We start from the raw sequence: 20,268 nt of genomic DNA on the forward strand, positions 1-20,268 counted from the left end.
ATGAAGTTCTGCGTAATAAAATTTAATGACAGAGGATAAAAATGTTGAACACATGAAGAAAGGAAGGTGTATTCTGGCAGTGAAAGCCCAGACAGCAGCTGGAATCTCTCAGTAGTTCTTCAGCAAGCCTCTGCCCTTTCTCAGTGCATAATCCAAACATCCTAACTTTTCAGAATGCCAAACCACAAGTCACATGACAAGAACCGACTGATCAGCTTCATATTTTGTATGGAATATAATTTAGTTGAATAAATATGACTAATATGAATAAATAAACTGTGCAGAGATGTAGATGCTAAATTTAACCGTCTACGCTACGGTATTTCAATACTGGTGATTATGGTGCTTCTTTTTTTCTGAGGTGGTACTTGGTGAAAAAAGCACTGCAATAGAGAATACAGAATAAAGCTCAGATCTGATAGACGAGACCCACAGAAGCATCAAGATTTACACACTCTGTTGAAGACTGAGAGAAACTCACACCTGAGCACTGCATGAGGCTTCAGTCTCCATCTGAGAGGCGTCTTTACGCTGCAGCAACACTGCACTTCAGTTTATCTTTGTGTTGTTTGGGTCAATTCCATGTCAGCAGCTCCTTTAGTAATAATACTCCCATAAAACAAACCCTGACATGTTCAATACTTTTAGTTTAGTTTTGTTTTGCTTTAAATGTTTGGCCCAGCAGTGTATGACGAGTAGAGGATGCAGGATATGTCTAACATTAGACTTCAAATCTGTTATTAAAGCCAGCAGTGACATACTGACTACATGCTGGATGTTATGAAGCGCGGCTGAATGTGTGTGTGTGTGTGTGTGTGTGTGTGTGTGTGTGTGTGTGTGTGTGTGTGTGTGTGTGTGTGTCTGTGTGTGTTTGCGTGTGTGTGTTTGTGTGTGTGTGTGTTGTTGTGTAGAAGCCGGAGGTCTGTGTGTTTCTGCTGGAGATGCAGAACTCAGAACTAGTTAAACTAACTCTGAGTTTCCCGCAGTAATGTCACACACACACACACACACACACACACACACACACACACACACACACACACACACACACACACTGATTTCACATGGCAGATCCACCCGCAGGCCCAGAATCATCCTCCGTCCTCCTCCACACCTGTGTGTGTGTGTGTGCTGGTATAAGTGTGCATGCTTTTGTGTGTGCTTGTGTGTGCATGCAAATGTGTGTGTGCGCACTTGCAAATATGTGCATTTGTGCAAATGTGTGTGTGTGTGCAAGCTTGTGTGTGTGTGCGCAAATGTGTATGCTCCTGTTTGTGTGTGCATGCATACATGTGTGTATTTGCACACATTCAAGTGCGCATTTGTGCATATATGTGTGTGTATGTGTTTGTGTGTGTGCATGCAAATGTGTATGTGTGCATGCATGTGTGTAAATTTTTGCAAATGTGTGTGTGTGTGTGTCCATGTATGTGCTTGTGTGTGCATGTGTATATATGTGGGTGTGTGTTTCACCTGTTTATGAAGTCAGGCTCCAGGGCTCAGTGTGTGTGTGTGTGTGTGTGTGTGTGTGTGTGTGTGTGTGTGTGTGTGTGTGTGTGTGTGTGTGTGTGTGTGTGTGTGTGTGTGTGTGTCCCAGTTCTGTCTGTTGTTCTCTCCCCTTCAGCGGCTCTGATGCTGGGATCTGCATTACAGAAGTTTGTTTCTGCTTTACACACGGCTGCTGTTCTGTCTCTGCGCTTTACTGTACACCAGCGCTGTGAACACACTGCTTACAAAACACTCTGATTACTCTACCTAGCTTATACGTCACTGAGACATGTAGTTGAACGTTTATCTGAGTGTGTTTTAGTGCTGTTTCTGTATTTTACTGCACTGTTATCCTCCAATCTGCCGTCCAAAAAACTGAATACAATCACAAAATCTGAATTGACCATCAAGATGTGCAGTGTAAACGCAGCAGGGTAAACTATTTACAGCAGATGCTTCTCTTACTCTACCTTTCCCCAAGTCATTACTTTAACTTATATGCATGATCTTCCACCGCTGCTGTTTGTCTTTCAGTCTGAAGGGCCGTTTTCCTGATCGACTCAGTGGAACCTGCGCTCCAGTTCAGTTTATGCATTACTAGATAAGCAGAAGGATCTACAAAAGCTCAGGGTTACTGCGAGTGCACTGAGAGACAGATAAGAGGAGCAAATGAATGGATCCGTGCATGCGTAATGTGCTGTTTGTCAGGGAAAATACTCTGTTCACGGTGCAGGTTACCACTTGAAAGCGTTTCTTATTTTTGCACTCTGACTTGTTTTGCCTTGTACTGCAGACTTTAAAGAGAAACCGTGACCTTTAGGAAAATAAAAGACGTCTTGTGTGGTGAAAAGGAGCAGGGGAAATCTGACACACGCACACGGCTGCGGGAGTCTTAGATGGAGATGCAAATGTGAAATGCATAAGATCTGACTCACAAGTCAAATGAAAGATTCTGTGTATTCTAGTGTTCAGCATGTCTGATGGTGTTACATCTATAACGCACAAGACCATAAGTGACTTGATTAATGCATCTGGGAAAAGTTATTCTGAAGAAACGTGAAACATAATTGTGTACACGTGCATTCATAATTTATTAGTATTCACATGGCGTATATCATGCATCAACACCCGTTTGTGTGTGTGTGTGTGTGTGTGTGTGTGTGTGTGTGTGTGTGTGTGTGTGTGCGCGCGTGTGTGTGTGTGTGTGTGTGTGTGTGTAGACAAGCTTATATAAGTGACATTTGTTTATTGACGGATGTAAATTTGCAGGTTTGTGCACAAACTATCTGTGCTTTATGTACTGTAATATTTATTTTATAAGCTCTAACAGTGTTTTTAGCCTTGATAATATTCATAGACGTGTCTTCCTCATCATATCATCATGTTATAATTATTTCTGAGGGATCATGTGACTCTGAAGGCCAGAATAATGATGATGAAATTTTTGCTTTTTGCTTTATCTTTAAAATCAACTCACATAGATAACATTTGTTTTAAATTTTAAGAATAAATAAATATAGCTTTTTTAAATGTGTTAATACGGTTCTGGAAAAAATTCGTATAGAATGTCTTTAAAACAATAAATTAATAAATACACAATTGATAGATACGTTGATAGACAGATAAATAAATAAATGACTGATAGTCATTTATCATTTAAATACTATGTATAATAGTACTTTTTGTAATTAGTCTAGTGTCTTTTTCTAATTCATACTAATATTTTTGAGATTTTTTCCTTCATTCTATAATGAAATAAATAAATAAATGAATCCATAAATCCTATGTGCTACGTATCAGTTATTTATTTTTGAATCAGTTTATTTATAGACACATAAATAATTTATTTTTAAATAAATTAAAAACAAATGACTTATAAATAAAATACTTATAAATACAAATTATAAAGAAATAATCTAACAAATAAAGATACTAATTAATTAATATTAAAATTTTTGTTTTATTCCCTTTAATAAATTTATTCATAAATAAATAAATATTCTATGCATTGATATATAAATAAAAAATAATAATACATGCATTGATGAATAATATAATAAATAATTTGCATTAAAAATAAATAATTAAATAATTTATGCTTTGATAAATAAATAAATAGTCTCTGCAATAATAAATAAATAATCTATGCATTGATGAATGAATAAATAAATAAATAATCTATGCATTAATAAATAAATAATCAATGCAATAGTAAATAAATAAATAACATATGCATCGATAAATGAATAAATAATATACTATAATAAATAAAAAATCTATGCATTGAAAAATAAATAAATATGTTATGCTTTGTTAAATGAATAAATATTATTATATTTATAAATCAATAAACAATTGATGCATTAATAAATAAATAAAAAATAGATAAATAAATAAGGCAAAGTTTGCTCAGCAGGAAAAAACAATGTCTGTGAGAGTTTTATTTGCTTCAATGTAGGATAAAATAAATACATAAATGAATAAACCAACTAATAAATAAATAAATAAATAATGCATTAATAAATAAATAAATCATTCTGCATTGATAAAAAATAATAATTAAATAAATAAACAAATAACTAAATAAATAAATAAATAAATAGGGCAAAAGAGTTTGAGCAAAAGTCACAAATGTGTTCTCAACAGGAAAAACCGATGTCTGTGAGTTTTATTCCCTTCAATCTGTGCAACAGAAAGTTGGTTTGACAGGCTTTATAGGAGTTTACAAACGGGGGAATCTGACTTCACAATAACTGTAACTGACAAGGTACAAAAGTCAAGATTTCATTTTATGCGCGACCTACTTGAGAAGAAGTGTCAAATTATAAAAAAAATGAAAAGAGGATTGAATGGTCTGATGAGCTCGGCGATGTTTTCCTCTGTCAGTTTCTGTGACTTCACTACACAGAAGAGCATTCCGGCATGGGACGAGAATCTAATAAAAGAAAGGTCAAATATGAGGAAAGCTTTTGCAAATACAGCTGGACTTTGACAGGAATGGTATTTACTTTCCTGGAAGCTCCTCTGAGAAACGTCGGCCCAATCTCCTGCTGCTGCGGAGCTTTAGCACGACATCATGTTCAGGGAAACCGCATGTTTAATTTCATTATTATATTTTTTAAATCATTATACAGGCGGTGGTATTATTATTATGGTGACATGGTGGCTCAGTGGTTAGCACTGTGGCCTCACAGCAAGGAGGTTCCTGGTTCGATCCCCGGCTGAGTCAGTTGGTGTTTCTGTGTGGAGTTTGCATGTTCTCGTGGGTTTCCTCCGGGTGCTTCAGTTACCCCCACAGTCCAAACACATGCGCTATAGGGGAACTGATCAACTAAATTGGAGTGTGTGTGAATGAGTGGAATCTACTGAGAAACAGAACCAAAACGGCTAAAAAGTCCATCAATATATCATGTTTAACCTTGATCCGGACCAAAGGTAACACACTACAGGTGTGAAAGCCCCCTATGGCAATAAAACAACACAACAGAGACTTAAACCAAGAGATTCTCATGGAACCGCATTCCCAATCCCTGCAGATCTGCTTTATCTGCAGTGTAAACATGCTTATTAAACGCTAATTACAGCAGTCAGCTAATGAGGTATGGCAGATTTACTGTGGTTTCCAGTGCTGCTGGTCCAGTGTGCGTTAAAGCTGGTCTCGTGTCATAAACAGCTGTTCTCCGGAGACCATCATTATCAGATTCTCCACACAGACTGAGATTAGCAAACGCAGCTTCAAACCACATGTAAATCAATAACACACTGCCTTATCAATATGCAGAGCTGAGTCTGAGCTCTGTCTTCTGTTTGCTGTGGTTTTGCTGTTTTTCCCATTGAGGGTGGATGTGTGTTTTATCAAGACGATCTGAAACAAAAACAAAGTTGGATTGTGGCTTGCCGTGAGTGAGTATTAGCATATTACTCTGTATTAGCATATTTCAGACTTTTTACTTTCATTTTCCTTAAACTGGAATGATAAACAAACAACAAATGTAATTTACAGGCAACTCAATCCACAATGTTACTAATTGTTCTTTAACTTATTGTTCAAATGCTTAAACCACTAACAGAGTTTGCGGTAACATCTGACAAAATAACTGTGTTACCGCAACAGTGTTGATTATAACTTAGTTGATAGTAAAAGAGTTAAGGCTAACAGAGTTGACAGCAACAGAGTTGACAAAATAACAGGGTTGGTGATAGCATAGTTGACGATTACAAAGTTGATGATAACTGAGTTGACAATAACAGATTCAACGGTAACAGAATCGATGATAACAGAGTCAGTGATAACAGTTGACATAACAGAGTCGATAATAACAGAGATGACTATTACACAGATGACGATAACAAAGTTGACAATTACAGAGTCGGTGATAACAAAGTTGGCGATTATAGAGTCAATGATAACAGAGTTGACATTAATAGAGTTGGCGATTATAAATTTGACAATAACAGAGTCAATGATAACAGAGTCGATGATAAAAGAGTTGACGGTTACAAAGTTGACAATAACAGAATTGGCGATAAAAGAGTCGTTGATAACAAAGTTGTCGATAACAGAGTTGACAATAACAGAGTTGTCGATAACAGAGTTGTCGATAACAGAGTTGGCGATAACAGAGTTGACGATAACAGAGTTGGCGATAACAGAGTTGACAATAACAGAGTTGACGATAACAGAGTTGACGATAACAGAGTTGGCGATAACAGAGTTGTCGATAACAAAGTTGACGATAACAGAGTTGACAATAACAGAGTTGTCGATAACAGAGTTGATGATAACAGAGTTGGCGATAACAGAGTTGGCGATAACAGAGTTGACAATAACAGAGTTGACGATAACAGAGTTGGCGATAACAGAGTTGACGATAACAGAGTTGGCGATAACAGAGTTGGCGATAACAGAGTTGACAATAACAGAGTTGGCGATAACAGAGTTGACAATAACAGAGTTGACGATAACAGAGTTGGCGATAACAGAGTTGGCGATAACAGAGTTGTCAATAACAAAGTTGACAATAACAGAGTTGTCGATAACAAAGTTGATGATAACAGAGTTGTCGATAACAGAGTTGACGATAACAAAGTTGACAATAACAGAGTTGTCGATAACAGAGTTGTCGATAACAGAGTTGACGATAACAAAGTTGACAATAACAGAGTTGACAATAACAGAGTTGTCGATAACAGAGTTGACGATAACAAAGTTGACAATAACAGAGTTGACAATAACAGAGTTGTCGATAACAGAGTTGACGATAACAAAGTTGACAATAACAGAGTTGACAATAACAGAGTTGTCGATAACAGAGTTGACGATAACAAAGTTGACAATAACAGAGTTGACAATAACAGAGTTGTCGATAACAGAGTTGATGATAACAGAGTTGGCGATAACAGAGTTGGCGATAACAGAGTTGATGATAACAGAGTTGGCGATAACAGAGTTGGCGATAACAGAGTTGGCGATAACAGAGTTGTCGATAACAGAGTTGACGATAACAAAGTTGACAATAACAGAGTTGACAATAACAGAGTTGTCGATAACAGAGTCAATGATAAAAGAGTTGACGGTTACAAAGTTGACAATAACAGAATTGGCGATAAAAGAGTCGATGATAACAAAGTTGTCGATAACAGAGTTGACAATAACAGAGTTGGCGATAACAGAGTCGATGATAACAAAGTTGTCGATAACAGAGTTGACGATAACAAAGTTGACAATAACAGAGTTGACGATAACAGAGTTGGCGATAACAAAGTTGACAATAACAGAGTTGTCGATAACAGAGTTGGCGATAACAAAGTTGACGATAACAGAGTTGGCGATAACAGAGTTGACGATAACAGAGTTGGCGATAACAAAGTTGACAATAACAGAGTTGTCGATAACAAAGTTGACGATAACAGAGTTGACGATAACAGAGTTGGCGATAACAGAGTCGATGATAACAAAGTTGTCGATAACAGAGTTGACGATAACAAAGTTGACAATAACAGAGTTGTTGATAACAAAGTTGACAATAACAGAGTTGACGATAACAGAGTTGGCGATAACAGAGTTGTCGATAACAGAGTTGACGATAACAAAGTTGACAATAACAGAGTTGGCGATAACAGAGTTGATGATAACAAAGTTGACAATAACAGAGTTGGCGATAACAGAGTTGACAATAACAGAGTTGGCGATAACAGAGTTGACGATAACAGACATTTACCTGCACACTTTCCATCATCTTGTGCTTTAACTCCAGATGCTAACGTCAAACCAGACTCCACATGTCGTGTCTAAAACACAGTGTTGTGTATTTTCATCATATGATTGTTTTTAAAAGTGAATGAGAAATTTAATGTATGATTAAGGAGCCAGAGACTGAGGAAAAACAGCTATAGTAAGAGTGTTTAAGTTCATATTTACAAGACAAAATGTCATTAAATACACAAGTAAACTTAATTTTGTGCAGATAACTTGATATACTTTGTGTTATTATTCAAAACTGTTTCACTGAAGTTTTGTTTTAAAAAACACTTTATAAAGGAAGGTCTATCAAGGAGATGCAACGTTCTCCTGCAGTTCTAGAATCACCATATGATAATATGAAGTAACTTGATTTGGTGTGAATGCTCATATCTTATTCATGACTTTGAAAGACACACCATACAATCTCAGCTATTACTGTTTGTGCAGTCACATCTCATATGCAGCGCTGCTAACATTGGCCACATCCACTCTGCATTTCTACAGCTCCACTGTTTGTTTACGCAACACTGACAAAATATTTCATTTGTGCCATTTCTGTCTCTCACGATGGGCTCGTATACTTCATTAATCTAATTCCAGCGTGATATGGGCTTACTGAGCGGTGGGGAAATGACTGACTGTGCTGAAAACCTGTTAGTGTGCAGAGAGATAGAAACAGACAGACTGACGGAGAGCAAATGTGATACAAAAACTGGCTGAAAAAAAGACATAATGGCAGCTGAGAACAGAAGACGGCGTCAGATCTTAGACTGAAGATGAATGTATATTTCATGCTTCCCACATTTGATGTTCAAAACCAAAATGTAGCTTACAAAAGCAGAATATGAAGGATCAAAGCGTTAATACATATGAACACAGCACATCTCAACAATAGAGAAGAGTTCATCTACAGTTCTCTCTCTCTCTCTCTCTCTCTCTCTCTCTCTCTATATATATATATATATATATATATATATATATATATATATATATATATATATATGAAGAGTTCAGATACAAAAGTTTCTATATGCCGTCTGAATTTTCTTCTAAAATGAGTGTTTTTCCAAGGCTCCAGTGTGGAGGTTCAGTAATTTCACATTTATGGTGATGAATAGCATCTTTTCATTGCCATAAAAAGTGAAATAGCTGAAGATAAACATTGGAGGCAGAGAAAAATGCTCATTTTGGAGAAAAAAATTCAAACAGCACTTAGAGGCTTCTGCATCTGAATTTTATTTATATATATATACTGTTCTGTCTGGTTCTCAAATCTGATTGGCTGATAGCCGTGCAATATTCTGCAATATCAGCACTTGTACAGCCTCTTCACCCTTGTGTATTGAGTGACAGCAGATCAATAATTGGACAACATGATGTACTTTTGACCTTTTTAGTTGAGAATGTAGTTGTTTAGATTGCAGCAGTTTATTTATAAGGACAGTGCCTATTTTAAATATTTATAATTTAGAAGATTCAGCTAGCCGGCGGCCATCAGCCTATCATACTGAGCAGAGCAAATAGGGTTGATGCTCCGCCACAAGATGGCAGCAGAGACCGAATAATAAGCTCTTAGAAGAGAAAAACTCAGCATAATTTCTAACTTTATCTGATCAAATCATTATAGAACAAGTAAGTGACACTCTGAGTCGATCTCTCTCTTTTGTAGGCTGTAATGCTGTATTTATACCACAGTAATCTGCTAGTGTTTGCTTTGTTTTTGCTGTTTCAGGGTTAATTATTGTGATCTCCTGATTGCAGCAGAGAAATACTGGGAAATCTCTGTAGACTGATGACATTTCATGCTGTTCAGCCTTATAATCTTACAATGTGAGCAAAATCAGCCGTTTTATCATCACATTAGACATTACGCTAGAGAATCAGTCAAACACTAGCTCTACAGTGATGATGGTGAATGAGCAGCGGCTTCTGCTGTTCTGACATCAGCAGCAGATGTGAATGAAGGGCGGAAGAAAGTAGTTCCTCATACAAAAGAGTTTTTAAAATTCTGTTTGATTTTCTTTTTTAAATACTCGAATATGCCGTCAAACTGTTGTATAAACACAATATCACACAAGTAGCAGTGCAATATGGCTGTATATCATCACTGTTGGGACACTAAGGCACTCGGCCTGTGACCTTGAGTCGACGCACGCCTCCCACAAGTGCCAATATACAGCCATATGGCACTGCTACTCGTGTGTTATTGCTCATATATATATATATAGTCCTGTCAAATGATTAATTGTGAATATTCACATTCAGGATATCTATGATTGTATTCTATATTGCGTATATTTATGTATACATGTCTAAATACACCTGCATAGTGTGAAATATTCATATATAATACAAACTATATGAAATATAATATATAAATATTGATATGTGTACGCAATATAATCATATATTCATACACACATGCATATTTAAGTGCACTAAAATATACACAGTACGAACATGTATTTTGTAAATATGACCAGTGTGGAGGGGGACATATATATATGGTTCTAGGGCATCTTACATATCTGTTTCAGATGTTTTACAAGGGCATTTTTTACAATGCACATTTTTTATATATATTTTTGCTAATGCTGGAATTTATTTGCTAAATGTGTTTCTATTGTAGTGCATGCACATTTTATCACGTGTTTGATTAAAAATGTTTGCTACTTGGTTGTGCACATCCATTTGTTTGCACATTTTCAAAGATTCTAAAAAGTTTTCATTACGCATTTTGAATGCAATATTCTTAAATGCACATATAATTAAGTGGATGGAAACATACCAGCTTGAGTCAATACTGGAGCATGTGTTCATTATAATGCTAAATACCGCTATTCAGCTTTAATAAAAGCATAGTAAAGTTTCCTCTCAGACCGCCGTCCGCTCGACTTTAATCAAGCTGTAAACCTCCATGGATTCTTTCATTGATTGAAGCAGCAGTGAAAGATGCTTGGATGAAATGTTTCAGAGAGAGAGATGTCAGAGCTGCTGGCTGGATTGTTAGCCATTCCCTCCTCCTCATATCTCTCTTTCTCTCTCTTATTCTGTGTCTTTCATAAACGGATGGCACCGAATGACACATCTGCCAGCTTCAGAAAATCCACCGGCTCGTCTTTCTGCTGAGAGGATGGAAAAGGCTCCGGCTGCGCGTCTTAAAAATGCATTGTGAACTGACCGGCGTGACCTTTTGTCAGTCCTGTGGTCTCCAAGGCTCTCATTAAAACTTCCAAATATTTACAGCTCAACAAACTGCGTTCCAAGGAGACACAAAGTCACCGCACTGCGCTCCCGCAATGATAATGCAACACTATTAGCAGACAAATAAGCAGGAGCTTGTGTTCCTTACACTGGACAAACAGACTGACAGATGATGTAACGGCAGAATGATAGAGTCATGAATAAAGGGATGGATGGATGAATGGATGGATGGATAGATGGATATATAGTGTAGGATGTATGAATGGATGGATGGATAGTGTAGGATGGATGGTTGGATGGATGAATGGATGGATGGATAATGTAGGATGGATGGATGGTTGTATGGGTGGATGGATGTATAGATGGATGAATGGATAGTGTACGATGGATGGTTGGATGGATGAATGGATGGATGGATAATGTAGGATGGATGGATGGTTGTATGGGTGGATGGATGTATAGATGGATGAATGGATAGTGTAGGATGGATAGATGGATGAATGGATGGATGGATGGATATATAGTGCAGGATGGATGGATGGATGGATGGATGGTTGTATGGGTGGATGGATGTATAGATGGTTGAATGGATAGTGTAGGATGGATAGATGGATGGATGGATGGATGGATGGATGGATGGATGGATATATAGTGCAGGATGGATGGATGGATGGGAAGTGTAGAATGGATGGATGGATGAATGGATAGTGTAGGGTGGATGGATGGAATAATAGAATGATGGATGGATGAATGGATGGATTGAATCAGAGAATGATCAATGGATATATGGATGAATAGATGGATGGATAGTGGATGGATGGGTTTTAGAGAATGATGGATGGATAGTGAATGATGGATTGATGGATGGAAGGAAGGAAGGATGGAATCAATGATCAATGGATGGAATAACAGAATGGTGGATGGATGGATAAAATGAAAGGATAATGGATGGATGGGTTTATGATGGGTGAATGGAATGAAATAAAGATGGACGGATGGATGTTTGGATGAGTGGATGGATGAAAAGATAAAATAATGAATGGATGGATGGATGAATTGATGGGTGGATTAAAGGATGGATGAAAAATGGAAATATTGATAGATAAAATGCTATTATGATATAATGATGGGTGGACGGATGGTGTTGGGATGGGTTGATGTGTGTATGAAATGATAGAACGGTTGATGAATAGGTAGATGCGTGGGTGAATAGATGGATTGATGAAATTATGGATTTACATAATTATTAATCCATTCATAGAATTATAAATATGATATGATAAGATGAAAGGGTGGATGGATGGATTGATGGATGAATGGACGAACGGAGCGATGGATGAAATTATATTTGATATAATTATATATGATATGATGGATGGATGGGTATATAGATACAATGATAGAATAGTGAATGAATGGATGAATAGACATATAAATGAATTAATGGATGAATTAGTTAAGTGAATCATTCAGCAATTCACCCAATGACAATCTAGCTTCTTTATTAATTGTAGTAGTAGTAGTATTGAAATCAGTGATTCAAATGAGTCAGGTTATTGAATAAGTGACGATTCCCTCTTGATAATTATGACAATTTAACTTTATTAGTAGTAGTAGTGATGAAATCAGTGATTCAAATGAATCGGTTAAGTGAACAATTCAATGATTCACTCATGATAATAATGGCAATCTAGTTTTATTAGTAGTAGTATTGAAATAAGTGATTCAAATGAGTCAGTTAATTGAACAATTCAATGATTCACGGATGATAATAATGACACTCTAGTTTTATTATTAGTTTTATCAGTGGTTCACTCATAATGACACACTCTACTTTTTGAATATATAAATTGCAAATTAATATCAATGGCAGTAAATGAATCAAATCTTGAAGATAATAGTGTAATGAAAATTCCTTCAGAGTAACTTTAAAGTCTAAAATATGAACAGTTTAATGGCAGTTAGCATGAAATGTGCATTTTAAACATTACCTTCATCTCCAGCACTGTAATAAGTATGCAGAAGTGTACTTCCCTTTGACTAGGCTTTATAACTTCATAACCTTTTTTTGTAAACTACAAAGGCTGTTTTCTAACTATTCTGTTCTTTTATTTCTCCTGAAGCGGTTAGCGCTGGAAATGAAGCGTGTAAAGCTGGAGCCGGGTGTCATTGGGGTGTTTTGTGCAGTGAAGTGCTGATTAATCTGTGGCTCTACAGACAGCTCTGAAGCCAAGAGGAAATATTATATTCATTCTGCCGCTCAGCTCTTTTGATCCTCAGCTCAGTTCGAGAGTTTCCAGCACACGGCTCCAGTTTGCTGTTTCCCTGCCAGATATTGGGCTTTGAGCGAGCCAGCATTCAGAGCCTCTGTCCGCCACTCTGGACTGTGTGAAAAATGACGGCGTTTAGGATTCGCTTGCCAAGAGTAATGACGATCAGCCACGCGGCGACACACTCACGCTCAACACCGTCCAAACACTGTTCATGAAGATTCAGAATCATCTGTCTGCATCCACTGAACCAATGCCAGACGAGCTGTGTTTCCATCCACATATTTATTTATGCACATTTTAGAATATTGCATAAAACTGCTTGATTAAAATGCTAAGATGTGCACACATTTTGAAAGACAGAGACTATCGATAAGACAACATGTGCATAAGCTATGATGTAAACACATTTACTGAGTAAACTCTAGAATCAAATTTGTTCATACATTTTTTTGTTTGTTCATTTATTTTTTCGTTTGTTTGTTTATTTATTTGTTTGTTCATTTGTTTATTCATTCCTTTGTTTGTTTGTTTGTCTGTTCATTCATTTGTTTGTTTGTTCATTCGTCTGTTCGTTCAGTAGTTTGTTCATTCATTTGTTCTTTCTTTTGTTTACTTGCTCATTTGTTTGTTTGTTCATTCATTTGTTTAGTTTGTTTGTTCTTTCATTTGTCCTCCTATTTATTTGTTTGTTTGTTTAATCATTTGTTCATTCCTTTGTTTATTAGTTAATTTGAGTATTCATTAGTTTGTTAATTTGTTCGTTTGTTTATTCATTCTTTTGTTCATTTGTTTGCTCATTTGTTCATTCATTTGTTTGTTCGTTCTTTTGATTGTTTGTTTGTTTATTTGCTCATTTGTTTTATTGTTTATTCATTCGTTTGATTTGTTTGTTTATTTGTTTGTTCAATTGTTCGATCATTCGTTCATTTGTGTTTTAATCCGTTTGTTCATTAGTTCGTTTGTCTGTTCATTCTTTTGTTCAGTTGTTTATTTGTTCATTCATTTGTCTGTTTGCTCATTTGTTCATTCATTCGTTTGTTCGTTCTTTGGTTTGTTTGTTTTTTCAATTGTTTTTTATTTGTTCATTTTTTGATTTGCTCGTTTGTTTGTTTATTTGTTTCTTCACTTGTTCATCTGTTCATTTGTTCGTCTGTTCATTTGTTTGTTCGTTTGTTAATTTATTTATTTGCTTGTTTGTTTATTTGTTCGTCTGTTTATTTGCTCGTCTGTTTGTTCATTTGTTTGTTTGTTTGTTCATTTATTCATTTGCTCGTTAGTTAGTTGTTCGTCTGTTCATTTGTTTGTTTGTTTGTTAGTTCGATTGTTAATTTGTTTGTTTGTTTGTTCATCTGTTCAATTGTTTGTCTGTTTGTTCATTTGTTTGTTCGTTTGTTCATTTATTTATTTGCTCATTTGTTTATTTGCTCGTCTGTTTATTTGTTCATCTGTTTGTTCGTTTGTTCATTTGTTATTTTGTTTGTTTGTTTGTTCATTTATTCATTCGCTCGTTAGTTAGTTGTTCGTCTGTTCATTTGTTTGTTTGTTTGTTCATTTGTTTGTTCGATCGTTCATTTATTTGTGTTTGTTCATCTGTTCATTTGTTCGTCTGTTTGTTAATTTGTTTGATCGGTTGTTCATTTATTAATTTGCTTGTTTGTTAATTTGTTCGTCTGCTTGTTCATTTGTTTGTTCGTTTGTTTGTTTGTTCATTTATTCATTCTTTCATTAGTTAGTTGTTCGTCTGTTCATTTGTTTGTTTGTTGGTTCATGTGTTTGTTCGATTGTTCATTCATTCATTTGTTTGTTTGTTCATTCGTTCATTTGTCAGTTTGTCAATTTTTTCATTCATTTATCACTTTCAGTAAAACATCTGCAGTTGCTTTGGAAAAGTTGTTTAATATTTAATTGCATTCACAGCATGTGAGATGTTCTGAACATTTCAAAACAGTCAAGTATTGCAAAGCAGTTCATTTCTAAACTTTTAAACCTCTATGAAAATGCTCGAGCAAAAAGAACATATGAACAAAAAGAGCATCTTTACAAATGCTAAATTAATTAAACCTGAAATCAACAAACAGTCATCCAGGCATTCACTTTATGAATATCTCTATTATTAGATTATCCACCCTCCCTGTTTTTTTCAGTGTGTGAAATGACCCGACCACTGATCCTTCAGTTTCCTCCAGAGCAAACCAGCTGACATTTAATGCAACACCACGGGCTGTAATTAATTTCTAAGGTGTGCTGTATTCAATAAAACCCCGTCGGCTTGTGGCGCTCATTTGTCTAATGCATGTGCTATTAGCAATGACTAAGTATTAGGCGAATGTGTGTTTACAAGGTGATGAGGAAAGCGGAGGCGGTCGGTCTGCAAACAGATGAAGATTTACTCACACACACACACTGGATCCTGTGAATGATGATCAACACACACACCCACACACATACACTATTGATTAGACTGGAGCTGATCACTTTCTTTGATTTGACGCATCTTCCATATTTATACTGATCTGCATTGATGATTGATTTCTCTTATGCAAAACTTACTTCTATAAGGGGTTTAAACACAAATGTGTGTCAGCAGAATATGAAGATATCCAGCCTTTAATAGTAACCATGACTTAATTCCATTTTTATAATCACAGAAATGCTGATGATTTATTCTATAATTATGTCTGATATGTTTATTAGTAGCTACATTGTTTAAAGCATGCAAAGTAGGCACTGAAGTATAAAGTGATAAAATAGGAGTCTAGTAGAAGTACAACGTTCTGTACAATATTGCTGGAGTCAAAGTGCAAAAGAAGTTGTTTTTTAATTATTATTTACTTTAGTGATAAATATTACAATTACTACTGAATGTTTATTTTGCTAGAAAGCTGAATTACCAACACATGCTCTATACATACTCTATAACTCTGTCACAGTTATAATTTAGTTTTAGGAAAACATAAATCCATTGTGAACCCTATTCAGATCAGTTAATTGAATCTGAATCATTTACTGAAGACTCACTCTGAACAGATCATTTGAATTAGTGAGTTGTTTATTTCTGAACTATAATCTGATATATATATATAATATATATATATATATATATATATATATATATATATATATATATATAAGCAATATCACACAGGTAGCAGTGTGATATTGCTGTATATTGGCACTGGTGGGAGGCGTACAGGCCGAGTGCCTTAGTGTCAGATACACAGCCATATTGCACTGCTACTTGTGTAATATTGTGTTTATACAACAGTTCAACAGCATAATTATGTATATAAAAAAGAAAATCAAACACAAAGAGTCTTAAAAACTACTTTTTTCCGCCGTTTATTGACATCTGCAGCTGACTTCAGAACAGCAGAAACCGCTGCTCATTCACCATCATTACTGTAGAGCTAGTGTTTGACTGATTCTCTAGCGTAATGTCTAAAGTGATGATAAAACAGCTGATTTTGCTCACATTGTAAGATTATAAGGCTGAACAGCATGAAATGTCATCAGTCTACAGAGATTTCCCAGTATTTCTCTGCTGCAATCTGAAGATCACAATAATTAAACTTGAAAAAGCCAGAGCAAAGCAAACACTAGCAGATTACTGTGGTATAAATACAGCACTACAGCCTACAAAAGAGAGAGATCTATTCAGAGTGTCACTTACTTGTTCAATAATGATTTGATCAGATAAAGTTAGAAATTAAGCTGAGTTTTTCTCTTCTAAGAGCTTATTATTCGGTCTCTGCTGCCATCTTGTGGCGGAGCATCAACCCTCTTTGCTCTGCTCAGTATGACAGGCTGATGGCCACCGATGTGCTGAATCTCCGATATTGTAAATATTTAAAATAGCCACTATCCTTATAAATAAACTGCACAGTTGCAATCTAAACAACTACATTCTCAACTAAAAGGCTCAAAAGTACATCATGTCCAACAGCTGCAATTTTTGTCAAACTGTAGTGAGTTTATTGATCTGCTGTCACTCTGTGTGGGCGGAGTAATACAGTAGGGTGAAGAGGCTGACTATCAGCCAATCAGATTCGAGAACCAGACAGAGCCGTTGAGGTTAAATACGTTTAAACATTTACTTTGTTCATTATTTATTGGTTCATAGGTCAGTATTCAGTAGTTTATATAATGACAATGTTTATATGTATAGCAAATGGGTGGAATTACCCAAATAACTACAATACAGGACACTTATAATACAGTTGATAAACAAACTCAAGGCAAGGCAAGTTTATTTATATAGCACATTTCATACACAGAGGCCATTCAAAGTGCTTTACGTAAACAAGAATAAAAGAAACAAGAAAATAAATAAATAAAAACAAATAATAAAACTGATTTAAAAACATAAAAACATAAACAAAGCAATAAAATCTCCAGAAGAAGTGTGACACAGGAATATGTCTGCATTAATTTAGCCGTTTACCAATAATAAATAAGAGAAAGAGAATGACAAGAGTTAAATAAAGATTAAATGGAATTTAAAAGCACTCAAAACTCTAAAAGCGCTGAATAAATATTGAAAGAAATGCAGGATATTAGACTAAAAGCCAACACAAGTAGAGGAATGAAATGTGCGGTACAGACAGCATCATGTGCTCTGTGACTCTGAGATATTAATGCTTTACTCGCTCTGTGAATTATTTACATGCTTTACTGTTCTCCACAGTCACACAACACATGGGAACGTCCTCCTGCAGGTTTCAGCCTGTGTAAGTCATTGTAAAGGACATCAGGAGTCTCCATGCTGATCCGCATCGCACGACCAGCCATAAAATATTAATACTGAGTGCACTATAATAAATAGCACAGATGCTGAACACAATTTACATTTCTGCCAGCATCATCAGTCTAGAAAAAAAAGAAGTGTAATTATTTCTGCATGCACACTGAGTCTGTAATACCTGCGCTGCTTCACGCTGAACTGCTGATTTATGCTTTCACACACACTCTCAATCTCTGCAAGTGCACTCAGTGGGCATCAGTGTAGGCAGCTGCCTATGTAGTGCACCAGTCAGATCACTGCACTGATTATTATGTGCACAGAGGAACAGAAATCAGTTGTCCTTCATTAAAATCCACATCCATATATACACTCACCGGCCACTTTATTAGGTACACCTTACTAGTATCGGGTTAGACCCTCTTTTGCCTTCAGAACTGCCTTAATCCTTGGTGGCAGAGATTCAACAAGCTACTGGAAATATTCCTCAGAGATTTTGCTCAATGTTCATATGATCACGCAGTTGCTGCAGATTTGTCGGCTGCACATCCATGATGCCAATCTCCCGTTCCACCACATCCCAAAGCTGCTCTATTGGATTGAGTTCTGGTGACTGTGGAGGCCATTTGAGTACAGTGAACTCATTGTGTATCATGTGAACTTGTTTTCTTAATATTTGATACAAGGCAGGACGGATCCATGCTTTCGAACCAGAGACCTTCTTGCTGTGAGGACGCAGTGCTAACCACTGAGCCACCGTGCCACCCCTTTAAAATATGTCAAATATATTAAACACTTGATTTCAACTCATAAATAGTGTTTGGTTCAATAACAAAAACAAACATAACTAAATAGATGAACAATAAGTGCAGTTTTAAATCTTTTAATCATTTTTATTTTAAGTGGTATTGTAAACTAATCTTATTGTAATTTTAAGAATGTGTCAAAAAATAACAGAATAAAAATCAGTGCAATTGTATATCTGCGAGCCTCATACAGTAACGGAACGGGACATATATATATATATGTGTGTGTGTGTGTGTGTGTGTGTTACCTAAAGTAATATTGTAAATATTTTTTTGTATTTTATCATAAAAAGCTCTTTTTTGACAATCTCGTTAATAATTGTGCATCAAATAAAATGCATGTAGTTTATATCCTTTTATATGTTATTTTTAACTTTCAATAGTATTAGAAACAGTTTTGGTTGTAATTTGTAAAAAAAAAAATATATATTTATATACATTACCGGTCAAACGTTTGGGGTCAGTAGGATTTGTACCTACCAAGGCTGCATTTATTTAATCACAAATACAGTACAAATTGTGAAATGTTATTTCACTATAAAATAATTGTTTATAATTTAATATAATTATTTATTCCAGTGATTTTACACATGAATTTTAAGCTCCATTTCATTCTTCAGAGTCCTTTAGATCCTTGATGCATGATCCTTTACTCTTATTAGTAATTATTATTATTATTAATATTGTTTTTATTATATATAATAAAATAATATTAATGATAATAGTAATAAAAGCAATAATGACTGCAGGAGTAATGATTTAATTTGAAACTACATACAATAAGAGAGCAGTTATTAACATTTTAATAAATATTTATCAATTTAACCTTTTTATTTTTTTATTTTTATTTTTTTACATTTAATAAATGCCACTTAGATGAAGAAAAAACATGAACAAAAAATGACCTCAAACTTTTGAGCAGTAGTTTATATATATATATATATATATATATATATATATATATATATATATATATATATATTTATTTATTTATTTATTTATTTATTTATATATTTCACTTTAACTATTAAAGAAGCATGTTTTTGAATATCTCGTTTGTCGTGCCTTTTGCGCACACTAGCACGCGCAGAGAGAGAGAGAGAGAGAGACAGAGAGAGAGAGAGAGAGAGAGAGAGAGCGCATCATTCCTCCATCAGCAGCTCTCTCAGACCTGGAGAGCCGCGAGCGCAGACACTCTCAGCAGCCCGTCCAGCATGCTCTCCGCCCGGATGCAGATGCTCGTGGCCTCCGCGTAACGCGCTCGTTTTTCCCGGAGCTTTTCTGCGTTTCTCCAGCTCTCGGTGGAATCATGGGGACCTTACCTGACACTGTTGGATTTGTGCTCTTTTCCTGTTTGTCCATTCAAGTTGGATTTTCTCTTGATGGTACGAAGAGAGATGCACAGACTTTTTCATGCATCTTCAAAAAAAGAAGATGAAACTAAATCGCGCTTCTCCTGCTGATCTTATTATTGCATGCATTTCTTACTGAGCTTACCTGTTGATATTTATGCAT

The 20,268-nt window shown here is 35.6% G+C and overlaps 1 protein-coding gene across 3 annotated transcripts in view; it reads left to right on the forward strand.

Moving 5' to 3' along the window:
- The window catches only part of vstm2a (V-set and transmembrane domain containing 2A), a 222,427-nt gene that overhangs the window by 157,328 nt on the left and 44,831 nt on the right, over positions 1–20,268 (forward strand). The window contains exon 1 of one of the 3 annotated variants that reach the window (XM_073940339.1): positions 5,304–5,391. The exons of 1 other annotated variant lie outside the window; for it this stretch is intronic. Coding sequence is in view for 1 of the 2 variants with exons in the window: in NM_001013328.1 (NP_001013346.1) it covers positions 20,063–20,138 (76 nt within the window). In the remaining variant the exon portion in view is untranslated. 3 annotated transcript variants of the gene reach the window in all.

This window comes from Danio rerio, chromosome 24, assembly GCF_049306965.1.
Source record: "Danio rerio strain Tuebingen ecotype United States chromosome 24, GRCz12tu, whole genome shotgun sequence".
Classification (NCBI taxonomy): domain Eukaryota; kingdom Metazoa; phylum Chordata; class Actinopteri; order Cypriniformes; family Danionidae; genus Danio; species Danio rerio.